Source organism: Anguilla rostrata, chromosome 1 (genome assembly GCF_018555375.3).
Source record: "Anguilla rostrata isolate EN2019 chromosome 1, ASM1855537v3, whole genome shotgun sequence".
Classification (NCBI taxonomy): Eukaryota; Metazoa; Chordata; class Actinopteri; order Anguilliformes; family Anguillidae; genus Anguilla; species Anguilla rostrata.
The window spans coordinates 17,303,465-17,323,949 of record NC_057933.1 but is presented as its reverse complement, the minus strand read 5'-3'; the positions used below and the strand labels follow the sequence as shown (position 1 = coordinate 17,323,949).

At 39.7% G+C, this 20,485-nt stretch overlaps 1 protein-coding gene across 1 annotated transcript; it reads left to right on the top strand.

The window, feature by feature from the left end:
• Nucleotides 1-16,664: 16,664 nt before the first annotated feature.
• On the top strand, nt 16,665-20,184 carry LOC135250278 (cytochrome P450 1B1). The gene has a single exon (XM_064326420.1). It carries the CDS (start codon nt 17,028-17,030, stop codon nt 18,606-18,608), a length of 1,581 nt encoding a protein of 526 aa, XP_064182490.1. The 5' UTR covers nt 16,665-17,027; the 3' UTR covers nt 18,609-20,184.
• Nucleotides 20,185-20,485: the final 301 nt, after the last annotated feature.

Below are 20,485 nucleotides of genomic sequence, written 5' to 3'. Positions count from 1 at the left end.
ACTCCTCCCCCTCTCGCATCTACAGGGCCACTCAGAAGCAGAATGTCTGCATGCACATTAGTGAAGGTGGATTTAAATTAATTTTATTGCTCATGCCTGGCAAAGGCTAAATCCCTTTGTTCTAATTCTTTTCAGACAGTTATTTCCAGGAAAATATGGGACCTGACCAAGAAACCAAGTGATTTCTAATGTAGGCACCGTTTGCTTTTCCTCAGTAGTCAGGAGAATAACTGCTATTGACCTCCCTCTTTTTTGGTATCTGGTTCTGTTTAATGTTGGCCACTAAAATACAGAAATAGGCAGGGGGGGAAATTTCATTGTTTGTCAAATGCCGACAATGGGTTTTAGATCATTTGGGGTTCAGGCGCCACCATAGCAGTTTTGTTGTTTATTCCTAGAGTACACTCATGTATATGACACTGCATCACGATAAATCCTGCATTCAAGTCCCAAATGATTTTTGTATGCATGCACGCATCCACCTGATGCCTTCCAAACAGACAAATACAGAGGAGCCTTATAAAACAGACATGTTCTGTGATGTAACTTCAGAGTGGGCATATAGGTGATTTCCAGATGTGACCAGGGATGTTGACTGCTGTTTCTATAGCACATTATTTGTACTTTTAAAGGCCCCTAATATTATTCATTTCCCAAACAGTTTCCACATTAACCTCAGCCATATTGCAACCTGCAGAGCTGTAACGAATTGGAGTGGGGAAGAAGCAGACCCCGTTGCTGGCAGGACACTCACAGCTGCCAGAGTGAAATATGGCCAGGACAGGGAATCATTTGTAGCTAGTGACTTATGCGAAATTATGCTGTGGGATTCACACTTAACAAATATCGCCTGAGGCAGCAGACAGGATTCCTCGTCCTTGTTTCATCCCACGGGGTAATCCCAGTCCACTGTCCTTGCCTGGGGTGCACACCCTTTCTCACATCAGCAATCCTTGTCTCGCACTCTTCCTTCCCTGCTTTCAAGGCAGTCAAAAGGAGCGAGCATTGGTGTGAATAAATCTACAACCCATTCCCTGTTTTACAATGAAGGAGAACAATAATTTGATGTTTCCTTTGGAAGTAGCATCTCTGTTGCATTTATCACTTAAGAGAGCAGAGTGTTGGCAATGAAAGGTCTCAAATTGAGACATCCGGCACAAACCAAGCCCCCAAAAACTGCAGGCGTCTTTACCCACTGTCTGTTGGATAAATACGTCTGATATTTTCCACCCTGCGTTTTCCAGGCTGTAAATATCATCCGCAGCTCTTTGTGGTGTTGTGTTCAGTGACGTGGAGTAACCAGGACATGAATCTGCTGGTTCTGAGACTTCCCAGCCCATGAGGCCCAGCTTGGCTCCATCTGGTGGAGGCCCACTCCAGGCTCTTCGCTGTTCTGCTCCCTGGTCTTATCCCTCCCTTATCCAGCCAAAGCCCAAAACCAATACTCGAGAGGTTAGAAACACCATCACTTCCTGAACACAGAAACTTCTATCCTGCCCTGAAGCCTTGCGGCCCAGGCCACTGTTTGCTTTTCCGAATTGCATTAGAGTCATTGTATTTCGGATTTTTGCCATCCACGTCTCAGACAGACCCTTTTGAAGATCAGATGGCTACTTCTAATCGCATCAAAATGCCAATTTTGTGCTTCAACATGCAGTCACCTTTTGGTGCGCTTGAAGGACTAGATTTGAACAGGTCTTGTGCACAGCCTGTTGGTGCTTTAGGGAAGCCAACAACTTCTACCCCCTAATGTCATATTATGCTCAGTCTATATTCAGCTTCATGAGCAATATTCACGTTTTGGCATGTTAAAGTGTGATTTTTAAGTGATGGTGATACTTCAAGGCACTTCGTCATTCCAGTCTGCACAATCAACATATTGTTTTGAGTCTGTTTCCAAATAATCTGTTTTCATTTACAATGCAATGTTCATGTGTGATTTCTCAGACAGGCAGGAAGGAGGGGGAAGGGTTTCAAAATAGAAACCATGAAGGACAGCATATATACTTTCATAATTTATAATCTATGTCTCTCATAAGAATGAGAAGAACTGGTTCAGATCAAGGTTCAAAAATCAGGGGAGAAAAAGATGAAAGAACCAATCACAGTGGCAATGTCTGGACTAGACTTTTATTACATGCTAGGCGGTGATACAGGCCAGTTCACAGAGGCTGTTCATTAAAATGCATTACTTAGAGGAACCTGATTATAAAATAATGGAGACTGACTTTACAAATGGTTTGTTAGATTCTTCCTCGACTTCTGCATGAATGTCAGCACCAGATAAAATATGTTCACAGTGAGGCAGTCCAACTGCAAACAGTCCAATGTCACTGCTGGAGATTGGAGTAAATACAATTATGAAACACATTTGTCACGCAATATAAATATCCTATTAGATAATCATAACTAACAATGAACATTCCAACACACAAATTACACAAATGAAGCTCAAGACATAAAATGAATCCAGAGAAAAAGATATTATGTTACAGTTTGAGGAGACAATCCACCATTACAGCAGTACAGAGGAACATGGACTTACATGAGGGGGATACAGTAGCCTGTAGAACCTACAAAGAGAACAGACTATGTATTAAATGTGCTTCCACTCTGATAATTTCTGTAAGATTGGGAGGAAAAACACCTTTAACCATTTCTTTCCCACTGTATGTCTCCAATTCACTAAATACTCAAATTTCATGTCCAGATGGCATGTGCATGATGAAAAAAAAAAAGACAAACGGATTAAAGTCTCCCACTGAACTTCAGGATGTTTTCTGAGCTGCCTTTTGATGTTTGATTCAATCAGTCGAAAACACAGCCTAGTGGGGGCCGTCATGCGAAAAGCTCTTGCATTCATCATCTCTGTGAAGGAAGAGGCTCTCACTGCTATGTGTCATCCTACTCCCATCACGCGTGCGGACAAGCTCTCAGTTCAACAGATTGTAAACAGGTTTGAAACAGAAGGCAAGGTGTAACATGAAACGACGGTTCCCGAACAGTTCTTCCGACTCAGTGGGACAAAAAATACAAGGCAAAACAAAGCCTTTAAAGAGTGGACCACAGGCCAGTGGAGCCTTGACCTTTCCAACTAAAAAGGAGACAGAAAAAACTTTTCAAAGATCCCAGAGGAGATTCAGGTATTCCAGTCTGAATACAAAAGTCTGCTCTTGGTCAAGATTTCTCTTGACTTCTAGACAGGGTCTTTCAATCTCCCTATGAGAATGATCGTGCTATTCAAAAGTGTCAAATTGAAGGGAACCATGATCGTACACCATAACCTGGCCACACCTCCCTTAGTCTACAAGTGAAATGTTAAGTGCCCCCATAAAACCTTAAAACCACTGCTAAACCCCACCTAATGTATTCAGTTTGCGTCAAAAACATATATTCTAAAAAACATTTAACATTCTAAAAAATATTCCTTCTGTAAAACTCTCTGAACTTGGAAGTCCAAACCACAAGACCCAACTGCCATCAAATGGAGCACAAAGTATGAGACTTTCAGGGAAAAACAAAAACATGCAAAACATTCTGTCCCCTGCAACGAGAGCGACCCCTATTCTCGGCTCAGCAAAGCAAACAAGTGCGCCTGATGAATTAGAGCACCAAATGGGGGGGGTAACCCGACCGTTCGCTGACCCGGCTTCATTTTCAGGATACAAAAAGGCACCGAGCTGCTCAGGCGGAACATATGGAGGTGCAAAAGAGAGGGAATCACGGAACATTATCCGCCCAATTACACAATTCGAAGAGGGACCCGCTGGCACAGCACGTAATGTTCGCTGTTTCTGTTTGGTGGAGACACTGCTCTTCTTCTGCCTGCCACCTGTGGGGAGAGGGGAGCAGGGATCCAAAAGGGGGAGCCACTGCAAAAAGAAGGAGCTAAAGAAGATATTACTGCTCATTAATTTGTAAGCCCTTCACTTAAAAAAAATACAGGTACAACATGTTCCGTTTTGTTGCCTCATGCAAGTGCTTTGCAGATCTGGTTTTGGGTGCTGTAAAACCGGGGAATAGTTTTGGGTGTGACGGAATGCACAGGTAGAGCTCCTGGCAGATGCATGGGCTCAGTCTTCAAAGATGATAAAAGTAAGAAATAATCATGACATGCAACTGGCAGATAATAAAACAGCACATTATGCCCCGAGTGACTCAGTGAGAACATGAGCATATTTATGTATGATAAACATTATGTTTATGTGTGTTTGTTTGATGATATTGGGCACATTGAATACAATCTTAACAGTGTGCCTTAATACAGGAATGAGACTTGAGGCCAGTCATTCATTCAGAAATCACCCAGTGTTCTAAACAGTATTGGTTCCTGAATTGTTTCTTAATGTTAAATCAGCTATTATGGATACTTGGCAATACAACTGAGAAAAGTGCAAAGAAACACAATCAACGCACAACAGCTATAAACTCAAAGGTATCTGCAACTTCTGTACAGGATCAGTCACAGTGGCATGAGCATTATAAGTGTTCAGTCTCTTGGGTCTATTTTCAGAACAAGCAAATAGGTGCATATGCTGCCAGAAAATCCCTATAAGGAAATCTGCTTCATTAGATATCTCAAGGCTGCTGGGGAAAAGACCGCAGCCAAATTTGGAGATTCACTAATTAAGAGGCCCACCCATATTTGGATCATTGTTGTGTCTACTACAATTAAACAGTGGATATTTAACTTGCTTGTCATTTCTGCTGCAAATCACATGCACAAAATTGCAACAATAGTATAAACAACACCAGTACAGTATTACCTCTTCAGTGAAGCTTGGTCCAAAATTAGTAATCACTGTATAATAATCTGAGAATACTGGAAAATAAATAAAACATTGCTGTAGCTGGCTCCAGTATTATGAAACACACAGAACGAAACTTGGCGATAGCCCTTAAATTTCTTGTAATTCATGCCTTCCTAATTACTGCACAGAGTACAGATTGAACAAAACAGAGCTCAGCCAACCTTACATCTCTTGGCAACTATGTATGGCAATTAGAAAAGTATTACATAAATGTTTATAACCTATTTTACTCATTCTTTAGAGAACAGATAATGTTCCATCACAAAAAAACATTGTATTTGGAGAAAAATAATTGCACTAGCAGTCAATACACTCGTCTGAAAGTACAATTCCAGGATGGAAATTTGTCAATTGATTTTTGTTTGACTACAGGAATGGCCAAAGAGTTATTGTATGCTGTAACTGCCAAAGATAACGAATCTGCACATTTGAAATCTGCTTTTATGTGAGCGATAACCCTACACTTCAATTATTTTTTGCATAGGATAGAAGTCATACCACAGAGACCTATAAATGATTAACACTGAGCACAGGGGCATGTGGGAGCTGCATCAACACGGGTCGTTAATTGTATATTAATTACTCGACTATGTAAAATGAAAAGAAATGAGATCATACATGGTGTTCCCTTTGCGCAAAGTCTCATAAAAGCAGCACATACAACTTTTGCTTTACACTTCACAGACTCTAAGAAGTGTTTTGAGAGACATAACGATTCCTGAGCGCTACGTGGGACACCGTTACTCGAGTGAGGCAGTCAGGGCGAAGACCGCGTAATTAAGTATGCCCTGGCTGGTCCGTCAGTCAGCAACGGATGAGCTAACTAAAATGAAACTGGGGTCATCTGGAAGCCATTTCTGGGCATTTTTTTTCCTTTTCTCATTTTAATCTCTTAGCAGAATCTCCACCCCCTACTCCCTGGGGAGGCCGGGGTTCAGTGACCAAGATCTGCACACGCTAGGCTACCATGGCACGCAAGCTCATCCTTGCCCCCACTCCCTAGCACGCAAAAATCTAACTGAAAAGAAACAAATAACTGTACATAATACATGGCTTGGGGTCCAAAGCACCCAACGTGAGATTGTGTCACGCAGAGTTTCCGATGAATTAGAAGAAGGTGCCTTTGAACTGGAAATTAAATTAAGTCTGAAAAGGGACATTTTAATTACATCAGCAAAATTGAAACCATTGTTCTATGAAATTGATTATAATGAGATGATAATTTCAACAGAAAGCTATTCTTAAACTATTCTCATGTCATTTTTATGAAACATTTGATTTTGCTGTTTTATATACGGTAGCTATTGAATTATAGATTTTTTATTTTTTTAAATGTTATTCCCATAATCAGAACATCATTCCAATAGAGAGACTTTTTCTAATTATAATGTGTAATGTTTATTAATTCTCACATTCAAATGTTACTAGTTTACTAAGCATGTGAAATAAATGTTTTAACAAGTCTTGGACAAGTGTAAATCAAGATAATTTCCTAATTTCTTGCCAGTTTCTCTGTTCTTCTCAATTCTCAATTCATTTTTTATATTTAGGTGAATACTGTAATGACAGGACATATTACAGTGAGTGGTAATTTTATTTCACAGACAAAAAGATGTATTAGAAAGTAAAAGCAATTTGGTGAGTGTCACTGGGTTAATCATCAAAGCATCAAAGAACACTGAACATTTTCTTTCTTATAGTTATACTATAATGCATGCTCATTAATAAGTAAAGTTGTGTTTCCATGATAATTTACAATAAAGCAGTATCATAAATATAACAATAGCACATGAAACTGAGTATATGATTTAAGAAAAAGAGTTTAATAGTTTCTCAGATAATACGTTTAAACAATAACTTGCATAAAATAGTAAGGTAATAAATGAATATTTCGTGGATTTTATTCAAATATTTTTCACTAATAATGAAGACTTTCCTCTATTTTGTAATAATAATAAATAATAATCAATAATCTTCTGAACACAATCCATATCTATTCAGCCAATTCAAATTCAAATATAATTTTTCCATTAGGAGGAACCTATTTATTTAATAACCTTTTCAACATATCATAAAAAACTGCATGAAATGATCACTTCTGATGCGCAGAACATCAATCAAACAAAATACATTTCTTGAAATGTGAAATTGAGATAGAATGTGTATGCTCATCTGCTTCTGTACATGCAAACAAAGATAGACAGATAGGAATGCAAAACATTTTCTTCAAGTAGTAGTAGTAGTATGGGAATAGTGGCTGTGCACACACAGGAATGTATTTTTTCAGCTATTATTTCAATAACAGTGGTTATGGAGTCATAACAAATCTTGCCATGAAATATCTGGAAGCCATGAACAACCTTCTGGATAGCATTATTTGTTTAGATATACAATAAAAGAGTGTTGCCTGGCAGTATATGTTGTGCCAAGCACAGGAAGGGATGGCTGTCAATTCCCTTTATCAAGGAAAAGGCATTTCATGATATGAACTGAGGAACATTTCAAACAAGATGAGTAAATGCCATAATTTCCTCAGGAAGACTGGGTTTATTTTATTTAATTACTTTTGGTCCCAGCTTTGATTTGCACTTCTGCGAACTTGTCGTCAGTTCAGCAGGTTACACAAACAGGCCCAGAGTGGCACGAAGAGAGGCACTTTAACTTTAGATGAGCTGGAATAAGTCTGTGGTGAAGTATCCAATTTAACCTCCTCCAGTAACAACCGCACTCACAAGTTGGTGATGTTAATCAAAGCATAGACAAAACAAGCCTTACAAAACATAAACAATGGTCAGTCTCAAGAACTGTGATGAAGAAAAATAAACTTTTTAGACCAATGTACCATAACATTGAACATTTGAGAATTTATGGGAAGCATGAAAATGTACAGCTGTGAGGTATAATTTTATAAATATGAATTTATACAGATACAGCATAAAAACAACAATATTATTATTATTATTATTATATATTATTCATGTTTGTACCCATATACCTACGTACAAATTGTTGCAAATACTGTATAAACGTGATCATTTACTAAAATATATTTTAAAAAACATCAGGTGATTTAAACATTTCCTGTTTGATTTACAAGTGACTCAAATAATAATCTGAACTCCAATAAATTTCCTCACTTATGACAGCTGGGGACCTTTCAAAGTCTTTCCCAAGCCAAAACCAGGCTCTACAGTACAGCATGTACTTGGCTCTCAGTAAGTCAAGAGGTCAACAGCAGACACTTGAGTGCTTATCATGTTGTCCCGGAGGCTTGACCCAGCTTAAATGTCAGGTTGTTTCAGGTCATGAGTTGTGTGTAGTGGGGGGAAAGGTGGCGTGTAGGAGTCACTGGCTCTGCCGTTCTTCTTGTCGATCATGGTGGATTACGTTTGCAATACAGCACATGAAAATTCGGAGTCAAGCAGAGTTCACCATGAACAAGCCCAAGGAGACCGGTTTGAAGGTGTATGGTGAATACTCAAAATAAAAAATTCCAAGTGCTGAATAATTAATGTGTCTACTGCCAGTAGGCCTCCAGAGCACCACAGCTTGGTTTTGCATAGGTCCTCCAAGAGCGTGTAGCACAATATGGCTGTTGGTGGATAGTTCACCTTGGTCTGCTCCCCCAGGATGAATCGAGCAGGTTCATTGAAAGGGGGAAGGTTGAGTCGCATGAAACGAGAGCAGGATGGCGTGGTCGATCGCATGCACGTTGTGCAGAGTTGAGCGAGGGTCACGGGGCGAACATTCTGCATGACGAGCAATTTGATGGTGACCGCATCATAAATTCATGGACACACGCAATTCTGTGTACAGTGTATAAGTCTTCATGTCACCTATCATTTATTTATTTCACTCTTGTCTTGAATTATGAATCCATTGCCATGCTCCATTATAGGATGCATGCGATAAGGCCCAGTGGCACGATTTAAGTTGTCACTGAAAGACAACTTAAACTTCTCTTCGTAATGCTCTCAAATATCCTAAAAGAATTTAAAATTGGGAGAATGATGAACAATTTTGTATTGTGAGGCAAAATCAGTGGAGACCCTAAAATCAATCATAATTAATCTTTTTCTGTTAGTAATGAAAAAGAGGGATACATTTTGATAGAAATTTTTTTTTGTTCAATATGTCAGTGGTTTTCATGTAATAAGACTTCCGTAATAAGAATAGACACCCAAAAATATAGTGACATACCAGGAGTTACACATAGCTGAGATTCTGTCATTTTTGAGGTGGGTGCCAAGGAGCTTTATCTTCCTCGTTTATGTTTATTTTTGCAGGACCAATGTTTCAATATGATTTATGGCAACACATCAGCTGGAATTTTGAGTAAAAAGAAAATCATAGACAGAGATCTAAATGTTCTTCAACTGAGCGGTATAGCATTCGACAGTACATCTGTCTCTTCAAACCAGGATGAAACCAGGATGTTATCATTCCACTGCAATGAAGAAAGAACCCCTAGTGGTGGGTTGTCCCTTTTGAACTTGTCATTACATATGCAGGATTCTAGATCCACACCATTAGAGGGCCTCTAGACTACTGCTGCCAACCCCCAGAAACTGCTGCCAATCCCCAAACAGACTTTTCATGTTAGTATTCACATCTCCAGACCAACAGTGTCCGGTGGTTAAATCTGTGCTCAGATGACAAAGGCCCCACGGATGTTTTTGTTTATCTGCATTTTTTTTCGTTTCCCTCTTTTTTTGGGGGAGGGGGATGGGGGGCACAAATGTTAATCAGCTTTACAGTTCTGGCCCTGAGCGTTATTCCAAATGTGTGATGCAGTCAAAAATTCCTTCCTCCCCCCCCGCCCCCCCCCAACCACTTCTCGCTCTACCCATTCCCCAGTCGCCCCCCCCCAGCGCCCCAGCTACCTTTTGGACCCCTTGTGCCTCCGTTCTCCCCCCTCCCCTTCCTCCTTCCTTCCTCCATCTCTGGGCCGTGCGTGACAGTAGCTCCCTGAGAGGTGGAAATGAGACTAGTAAACAGTGATTAGCTCCAGAGCCAGGGCAGCCTCGTCCACCGTGGGTCCCATCTCCCTAAGCCTGCCCCCCCGAGCCCCAAGCCTTTTTACGTGCAATGTGAACCTCCCCCCCCCCCAATACCCAACCCCCCGCCAGAGTCAGCCTGGGGTCAGGGCCAGCCTTTCACAGCCAGGTTACAGGAGATAATCACAGGCAAACACGGCAGCCACACGCAAAAAACACACACATGCGACCCCGCCACAAACCTGGCTCTAATTAGACATGATGGCAGTGTGAGTGCCTGTGTGTACAGAGAGATGGGGGAGTCTGAGGTGTCAGGTTACAGACTGGGAGGGATTCCCCACCAGGCAGGGAGCAAAACGACTTTCCTCTCGCTTCTTTTCTTTTCTTGGTACTCAAGTAATCGCTAGCCTTTGTTTTCTGTGAAGAAAATGCATTTCGTTTAAAAAACAGATAGAGGATACAGAGCGTTTGTGACAAGAGAGTATTGTAAAAAATTCAACAGAGACAATGAGGAAATCTGTTTCAGATTATTCCATTTAAATTAAATGCACTGTCTGTATAGGTCAGAAATAAAAGCTCAGGACTTTCATTCAACTTTTTCTAGCCAGGTGACAAATTATGTCTTCCACAAAACATACCATTTCAGGGTGTGGGATTCCTGTGGCCAAGTAAATGTTTTGTTGCGTGGTTAATCTTTAATGCCTTTCATTCTGTTTTATTTTCAGATGTTCAAATAGACTTACCTCAGTGCTTCATAAGCTGTCTGAAATTTAGAAGGAAACTGTCAGTCCTCAAATGTTCTGGTCAGCACACCCAAACAGCCAAACATCTTGTAACTTACATAGCAAAGCTGTCTCATGATTTCTGAACTGCCCTGTGAGACCTACAGCTTAACATTTGGGGCACGGTGGAGTGTGTGTGGATGGGGGGGGGGGGGGGATCGGGGTAATTATGTGCATTACATTTGCCTTCTAGGGTTTTTCCCCATGGGAGGCTTACGAAATCAACAAATTTGCTAAATGAACTAAAAAAAAACATTTTTTTACGGCTACATGTAATATGTTTGGAGCAATAGGCCTGGGAAAGCAGGGGCAGCAGAAGGAGAAGGGTTCAACCAGGCTTTGAGCACGACAGGCCAGGATAAAATGCAGGGGCAGGCACCAAGCTGAGGCCACAATTCTGCAGAGGGGAAATGCTGCGTGTTAACTATAAGTTATATGCATCCTCAGATGCCATATGAAAAACTATTTTCTAATCCTTTTTTGCCAAAAAATGAAACCCTCCCACCCTCCCAGCAGCCCAAATACCTTTTTCTTTTCTTTTTCTGCAACTTGTCCACAATTGATTTTTCTGATTACTTGCTGTTGGGCAATTCAGTCAGTTCACTGGCTCTTGTCATTCTCTTGAAGCCCAGAGTAAATGTGATCATATGGTAATCTGATAAGTTTGAAGTGCCTTGAAGTGGCTCACATAGATTCAGAAATCACTTCAGGACAAACAAAACATCAAAAAGTAAGTGAACATAACTGAACCAAAATAAAAGGCCTGTTTCTTCCCAGTCGGAAGGTTTGGTTTGATTACACCAGGTGAGGTGCCCCCTGCCCCCATCCCCTCCTTAAAAGAGAACAGACCCTGTACAATGTTCTACCATGAAAAGGGGTCAACTACATGACCTGATGTGTCTACCCTGTGAGTGTGGGGCACTCATTTGGAGGTTAATTTTGGTTTTCAGACAAATACTTTACAACTGTAAAAAGTTGCAGTGTCACGCACAACCTATTTGGCAGCATGAGGGCTTTGAGAAATTGTACTCCCAGGGGAGCTCCCTACTGTTTGACTGAACAAATAAGCACGGGGCACACCCCACTACAAAAATCAGCACCCCTCGCGTTCACCCATTAAACCCACAAATGTCAACTCTGCACGGCATCACATCATTTCAAATCCTTGTGCATAAGTTTGAGGAACTAAAAACTTGTTAAATAAACACAAATGCTCCATATTTCTTCTCACAAATGTTTTCTCCTTGATTTTTCAGAACCCTGCATACCATTAGAACCCCCTCTTGTGTTTTATTTTGCCTTTTTTTACTTCTTTACTTATTTTCTTTGCTGAAATTCTATTCTTCCTTTTTGAGATGATAAATAGACATGTCTAACTTTATTACAGAAACCACAATGTGTTCCAATTCACAGGCAATATTTCTGTTCTGGATTTACACCCTGAATGCTGTGGCATTTTACTGGCTCCAGAGATTTTATTCAACAGATATGAGATATTGGCACAGCATGGAAGTAAACTGCTCTGTGTCAATGCTGTGCAATCAGATCATATCGATAGCCTGCAATTGTCGAAGACATTACACGTACAAACATATTTCACAAGTGAAAATATTGGCAGTATAGTGATGTAGAGGCATGTCTTTGAGAGTAATCTTTCCTGGACAGCCTTTGGCAGCATTATTTCATTCAGTGGCCAGCGTGGGATGACGTTACTATGGAACTTCATGATTTTTTTTTTTTTTTTTTTTTTTAAACAAACAGGCACAGAAGAACCTCACTGTCAGTTCAACAGTCCGCCAATTAGGCAGTCTCTGTTGCTCTCGTTCTGTCTGTGGCTGTCTGAGGCCTGTTGTTCACGCTAAGATGGTGGCACTACAATGTACCTCTTGAAGCAGCACTGTTTACTGCCAGCGTCTCCTGCCTGACACGCTTGTTTTCACTGATTCCTTCAGCACTTACTACTTCCTCACTGCTTCTTACTCAGCAAGACACTAACTAGTAAGCACAAACCGCTCACCCACACAATGGAAATGTGCCGCAACAGCCCTGTAAACAGAATTGTTGTTGTTATTGTTGTTTCAATTCTAGATTTCATCACACCCTTGGAATTCATGAAGACAGCTTTTGCAAGAGCAGTGACACGAAAGTAAACAATTCAGTAAATGACTTGTCGTTTTTGTACACCTGCTCGCAGCTACAATCATGCAGTATCACTAGAAGATTAACAGGAAATGTGGCATGACGATGTAGGAGCAGGTTCCAGAAAGGAGCTGATAAAAACACAGTCAGGCATTATCTCCACAGGAATTTCCCTTTCAAAAACGTTTTTGATGGAAAAAAGTTTTTGAATAAACTGGTCTTGGAAGAAAGGGAAATTGCATTGAGAAAGAGGTGGGCAAGAAAAATACAGAAATTACCCACAGTATTCAATATCTTCTATCATAGCTTTTCCTTACCATTATGATGCAGATGAATGTCTGTAGGTCAGTTGGTTATCAGTCTTCTTGGACCACCTGACAGCCTGTAACTGAAGATTCAGAAGCGCTGCATGCAGTGTATTCACACTTACTGCGGTAATTCCAAAGCACATCAGAAAACAATATGGACAGTTCATTTTATTTTAGTGCATTTCAGTCAATATGGCTCTGGAATCCATTACTTATATAAAATTCAATACATTTTGCCTTATGACATAATTGAAATCCTATAGAAATACGAGCCATATTTTTTGTTACTTTTTTTGAGAAACAATACTAATTATCTCTGAAACAGCCATGCTAAAAGATGTATATGCATAAATATGTACATAAGTATACGCGTATATACATTTGCCAGCTTTAACAGCAAATAAAGAAACAGTCACCGCTCTAGTAGGTCACGCTGTTTTTTAAGATATATCAGAATGTTTTTTAGCATTGGCATAGACTGGTACACATTTCTCAACACTGAGAAAACATTCATTCAGAACTTGCCTGCTGTTTAAGTTATTTTTATTAGATTAAAAAAAATTCATTTGAAGCAACAATTTTTCATAATCACCATAAACAAGAGAACCCTGTCCTTAATTCCACACGTACCAGCAATGTGCGACTATACAGTGAAGACTACTGAAGTCTCTGTCCCTCAACTTGCTCCAAGACTTCAGAAATGTGTTAATGTCTTCAATTAGGGTCATTACCTCCTAGTGAAAATAAACTTCAGTGTTGGTAGAGCAACAAGAAACATGAATTCCTTCTTTGGCACCTAGATGGAAAGTCCTACCATAGCAACTAAAATACCTTTTCAACTGAAAGGCTAATGGAATCAATCAAACAAGACTTTTCCATAAGGCATAAACCTTACTTTGTCATAGGCCTATGTGCATGGTATCGGCATAGCACCATAGTATTACAGACCACATGATGTGTGGTCAGGGAAATAGAGGGCCGCACGCATTGACATTTTAATAAGAAATTTTATTTTCTTTAAAAGCTTACTTGCTGCCATCTCTTACCGTAGCAGCATGTCTCTGTCCTGAATTTACAGAAAAGAAAAACTTTGAAGTTTAGAGGGCACCTGAGGTGTTCTGTAACATTATGTAAAGAAGTACTGAGAAGAATGTCACATAACCACAGTTTACTGTTTATGCAATGTTGTATTCACTCATGCTTTACAAAAGTTGGAAAAACCAAGTGGCATGAGATTCCCTGAATATGCTTATATAGATTAAAAATAGGATTTATAAGCTGAGGTATTTAATTTTGTGGGACAAAGACCTTAAAAGGAAGGGGGGAAACCATGTTGTTGAAGTGCATTTATAATTGTCTAGCACAATCTACTTCCAACTGGGAAACAGAAGCTGCTTTTTCAAACAGGAAGCTGAAAGGATTGCAAATGAAATATTTGGCTTTTGTCTGAAACTTTTTTTCAATTCGCAGATTCATGCACTTCCTTCCACCTGTTTCTCCTCATCTTGACCAAAAATAGATATCTCCTTGCCTTACTGTTTTAAAGATTATTTGCATTGAATCCACAGGACTTTACCCATTTACACCAATGGATGTTTTCAAAAGCACTATACCTTGTTCATAGGTACACATGGTTCAGTCCTTCAGTATTTTATTTATTTATTTATTTATTTTTCAGAAGTCTTTCAAAAGAACTGGTTTGTGCACAAACCTTGTGGGCTCCACATTTCTTTTGTAATTTATCTTAAGTGTGTTTAACCCATACTCTGAATGGCTAATGTAAGTATAATAGATACACGTGCCATGCCATACCATGCATAATATTCAACTATTTGTACGCCTACATTTAATTTCAAATTTGTTCGTTCAGATGTCTTAATTCATCTACGATTTGTTCAAATGCAAAACCGATCATTTCTAAATAACGAGGTTAACTCACGTAAATGGTAGTCTGCCCTTTAATATCCAACTTAATTTACCAGGAGTCCCATCTCCGGCATGTATTCGCTTCTGTAAACTTCACTGAAAAGTTACCTGAGCTGCAAGCAGTGGATGCTGTCGGTTACCAGTCCGTCAGAACGGATTCAAAATCATCTATGTTCTCTGTATTTTGACATTAGCCAGCTCTATAAAATTTTGCGACACACAACGCCAGATCTCGTTTACATGAATGCAAATAAACCGAATAACACGTCCTGTGGCTTACATGCAGCGTTTTGGTGTTGACGCTACGACGGTTAAACGTTCTCAAATGTTAAGCTAACAGTTGTGACGTCCCCGAGGGACATAGACGAAAAGTTTTACAAAAGTGTTAGTATATGCTGCTTCATGGTTTTGGACACGCGGTATACAGAAAACGGTTAATTACGCGTGTTTATATCAACGGATGTTAATAGCATATGGATAGTATGTCTATCGTTTTAATAAAATATACTGTATTCCCATACCATATTATTGATGAGTATGTTCAAAGGTAGCCAAAACCATTACGGACCCAGAAGGAACGTAAAAAAACACGTTAGGTAAATATTCTTATTATCAGCAGAGTCCGCCAGCCCCTTTGTTTTTTGAACAAATTTTATGTGAGAATCGGCCGTTTGGGTATTGTAATTGTGATCATAGAATGCCAATGCTTTTACTGTTGGTAATAAAGCCCACGCACGTGTATCCTATTTAAACAAAAGCTCGGGCAGTAGAAGTGCTTTTGACAATTTGATTGATGTATTACAAATGATTTCGGAGTAGGCTATAAGGTGGTGTAACTTTTGTTGTAATAACAGTTTTAAATGTAATTGTATCGATGATTACCAAAACAAAACAAACTTTTCATGCAAGTAGTCTACTTGTTTTCAGTTCCATTCCGGTTATCAATATACCAATGCCATATCATTTTTAAAATTTCCAGATTTTAAAAAAATGATAAAGTACAATATATCCTCAATTAAAGGATGTATCAGTCATCATTCTATCTTGTAAAAGCACACATACGGTGTAACACTTCTATTGGCATTATAGGCTATTGGAGTTTTATTCACATATCGATTTCAGTGGTATAAAACAAAACGTTTCAAATGTTGTTTAGGTATGTATTTATAAAATACACACAACGCAAATCCACAGAAACGAGCTGTAATTGACTTGTGAAGCAATATTTTACAACTTCACAATAAAATAGGAATTTGTAGAAAGCACCCATGCAAAATGTACCTATACAAATGATAAAGTTTCAGTTGAAAACACAGGCTAAGCACAATTCGTATACAAAATGCCAAGGAAAACAAACCGTATGCGCTTAGCATTCCGAAAAAAAGTCTTCAAAGTTTACAATTCAACTTTACGGAGAGTGAGTTTTACAGCTTCATCCTGAAACCTGCGCAACCACTGTCTCCCAACTCGTGTCGTATAAAACTACTGCCTCTTCAGTCACCATTCGCTTGACTTGTCACCAGTTGCTTGATCTTACCTCAGCTGCCGCTGTCGCGCTTTGTCTCACAGCGCACTCTGAAGCCCATCAGGAAAGAGATAATGTAATGGGGTCTCCTGGGCTACCACAATGGGAGGAGTATGATAATAATGCTGAGCCCGGCCCCCCAGTCTGCTAACATATATAAGAGACAGAGGTATACCCAAACCGACCATTGCGAAGTCTGAACTTACAGAGAAAGAAAGCAGAACTCGGAAAAATACCTATTTAATTCAGTCTGAAGTTTGCAATGCTGTTGGTCAGTTTAGCGTTTGAAATGGACTCAGAACTTGTCTGAGGAATACAAAACAAATTGTATGCTGTCTGCATAAGAGTCTCAATTTTGATTGCAGATAGAAAACTCAAGACATTTTTCTTGAAGAATTTGCACATTTAAATGTTTGCAAAAAATAACTTGGAACTTTAAACTTTAAAACCTTTCATTCGCCACTTCAACTTACATGATCACTTTTTTTCCCTTCAAAATCAACATACATTTCTGAAGAAAGCAGAGGTGATCCAGTAACATGGCACTGTGGGACTCAGAGTTTGGAGTAAAGGGCAGCAGCATCATCAGAGAGTGGAGTGGCCAGGTCCAGCCGGCTCTTGTCGCCTCCTTCGTCTTTCTCTTCTGCCTGGAAGCCTGCCTGTGGGTCAGGAACCTCAGGCAAAAGAGAAGGCTGCCTGGACCCTTCCCCTGGCCTGTGGTGGGTAATGCAATGCAGCTGGGGCAAATGCCCCACATCACTTTCTCCAAACTGTCTAAGAAGTATGGAAACGTGTACCAGATTCGACTAGGCTGTAACGACATTGTGGTACTGAATGGAGATACTGCAATCCGCCAAGCTCTGATCCAGCACAGCACTGCGTTTGCAGGAAGACCAAATTTTCTCTCTTTTCAGATGATTTCCGGTGGCAAGAGCATGACATTCAGCAACTATAGCACACAGTGGAAGATGCATCGTAGAATTGCTCAATCAACCATCAGAGCTTTCTCTTCAGCAAACAGCCAGACCAAGAAAGCTTTTGAGCAACATATTGTGGGAGAAGCTCTGGATCTTGTTCAGGTGTTCCTGAGACACAGTGCAGATGGCCGGTATTTCAACCCTTCTCATGAACTGACGGTTGCTGCAGCTAATGTTATCTGCGCTCTCTGCTTTGGAAAACGCTATGGACATGACGACTTAGAGTTCAAAACACTTCTGAGCAGAGTGGATAAATTTGGAGAGACGGTAGGTGCTGGCAGCTTGGTGGATGTCATGCCATGGCTTCAGTCTTTCCCTAACCCAGTGCGAAGTATCTACCAGAACTTCAAGGAACTGAATGAGGAGTTTTTTGCTTTTGTGAAAGACAAGGTGATCCAGCACAGGGAAACATACAACCCTGAGGTAACACGAGACATGAGCGATGCCATCATTAGTGTAATTGAGCATGGAAAAGACAATGGACTGACAAAAGATTTTGTTGAAGGAACTGTCACAGACCTTATTGGTGCTGGACAAGACACAGTGTCAACACTTTTGCAGTGGATCCTGTTACTCTTAGTAAAATACCCGCACATACAAGCCAAGCTCCAAGAGCAGATTGACAAGGTTGTGGGACGTGACAGGCTTCCCTGCATGGAGGACAAAAGCAGCCTGGCCTACCTGGATGCCTTTGTCTATGAGACCATGCGATTCACAAGCTTTGTGCCTGTTACCATTCCCCACTCCACCACCTCAGATGTGACCATCGAAGGCGTCCACATCCCCAGGGACACTGTGGTTTTCATCAACCAGTGGTCTGTCAATCACGACCCACAGAAGTGGAAGGACCCCCATGTCTTCAACCCTTCCCGGTTCCTGGATGAAAATGGTGTCCTTGACAAGGACCTGACCAGCAGCGTCATGATATTCTCCATAGGGAAGAGAAGATGTATTGGTGACCAGATTGCCAAGGTTGAAGTCTTTCTGTTTTTTGCCATCTTGATTCACCAGTGTAGCTTTGAGAGCAACCCTTCCCAGGAAATAAGCTTGGACTGCTCCTATGGCTTGACATTGAAGCCACTAAACCACTCTATCTCTGCCAAGCTCAGGGGGAAGTTTCTAGGCTTGGTTTCACCAGCATGAAAAGCTATGAATTGTCTCACACTTATCTTGTCATTCAAGGCAAGCAAAGACTTCATGTTTGCCAGAGACAAACTGATGATATTTAACCGTGAGTATTAGCAAATTGGTTAACCCTTTTTCAAGATTAACCAGCACTGAATGCCATTGCCAAGAGATTTCATATTTAATATTTAATTATTATTCAGACACATTTTATGGAGTTTGTATTTTTGTAAAAAAAAGGTAGTCAAAAGTTGCTTCACAACAAAACTTCAGTTTAAAAAGGGGGTAAGTGGTCCTTGTCGGGTGGTGAGATCCAGTGTGTGAAGGAGGGCATTATCCATGAAGTATGCTACTGTAAAATTAATCAACAAAGTTTCAGGGCTCTCACATGGTTTCATTAAAAATGTTCACCGTTCTGCTATGAATAATAGTTTTTCATTAATATCAAGTCTTGAGTGTACTTTATATTCACTATCCTGCATGTTAAAGTGATTAAATAAGTGCAGGAACTATATATGAAAGTTATGCCAAGTAATAAAATAACTTTTTAAATATTCAGCAAATTGTCAGTATAAACATATATCACAGTATTTATCGTGCCAGTGAACATGCGTGTATTAGTGTTTTAAAGCAACATCGGTAGGCAAATTTTGTTTAAGAATTGATTGGACAAACAATTTAGTAACACACTGTTTATGTATTTTTATTGCCTTGAAGACTTGTTGATTTGCCCTCATAATGATGCACATATATTGATGTATTTACCTAATTCACATGAAACAGTCACTAAAGAATTTTTATGTATATAGATATATATTTTGTATAAGTATGAAAAGTCTATTAAGCAACTCAAAGTATTACATAAAATGAACTGAGGTTCACTTTCTACTGTAAATAAAAGCAAACAACACGTGGTGTTCTGGATGACGATGAAAGGAAATATTGATGACGGGAAAGAATCATAAGTTCAACCTCAAGTTGTTTATTCACAACATTTGTGAGGTCTATCTAAAATTAAGAACACTCCTGCTGTCCTTATGTAATTGTAAGTATCACATAGTGTCCTTTGGAAAATCAAATGTTTATATGAAATAGTTGAGTCCTTAAGCAAGTGTTTTTGTTTTTTCTAAAGGAGTTGGTGGTTGCTGGGATTTCAGTAAAATGTGCAGAACAGAAGAAAAGTATGTAATAGGACATGTTTTCTTAGGGTCTGGGAATATTTGTATGCCAGACATCTCTCCTCCCTATTTCATACAAGTGCTATTGCTCCATATTACTGCCTCAAAACAAATAATTCCCAATAAATGCTTCCACGTGTGATGTCTTGTTAAATGCACCTCTGTTTACACTGCCTTGGTGGGCTATCTGATGAAGACTTTTCCTTCAGAACTTTGTTTTCAGGTGAAGTACACTAGCATACTTAGAAATTATTCGTGTTGTTCACTTAATCTTTTTCTAATTTTCAGGCAAATAAAGGCCAACTACTTGTTGAATGTCCCTGCATAACATTTATCACTCTGCAAAATTATATGTTTTTACTATATGGAAATAAGCTGCATCGGATGTGAATAAAGTAATGTTATCATAACTGTCATAGAGCCCAGTGTTTAATTGATTCTTTATAATTCAGAGTGACGTTTGATGGCTCAAAATGTTCTAGCTGACTGCAGTGTGGCATGCCATGCCATCATTCCCAAGAAAAACGCAAACCTGACACATGCCATATTTCATAACCTGCTCTGAGAAAATTCATAAAAAAGACTGACTGAGAAACCTTTATGCCTGTACCAAGAGCAAAACATTATGCTAATATACTATTCTTAAGTACACTGTATAGGACAATACTGGGCATGTACAAGGACATGATAAAATCGCCTTAATTACACATCTGATGA

What these genes read in the sequence shown, in the direction of transcription:
- LOC135250278 (XM_064326420.1), top strand. Translation starts at nt 17,028, where the DNA reads ATGGCACTGTGGGACTCAGAGTTTGGAGTAAAGGGCAGCAGCATCATC.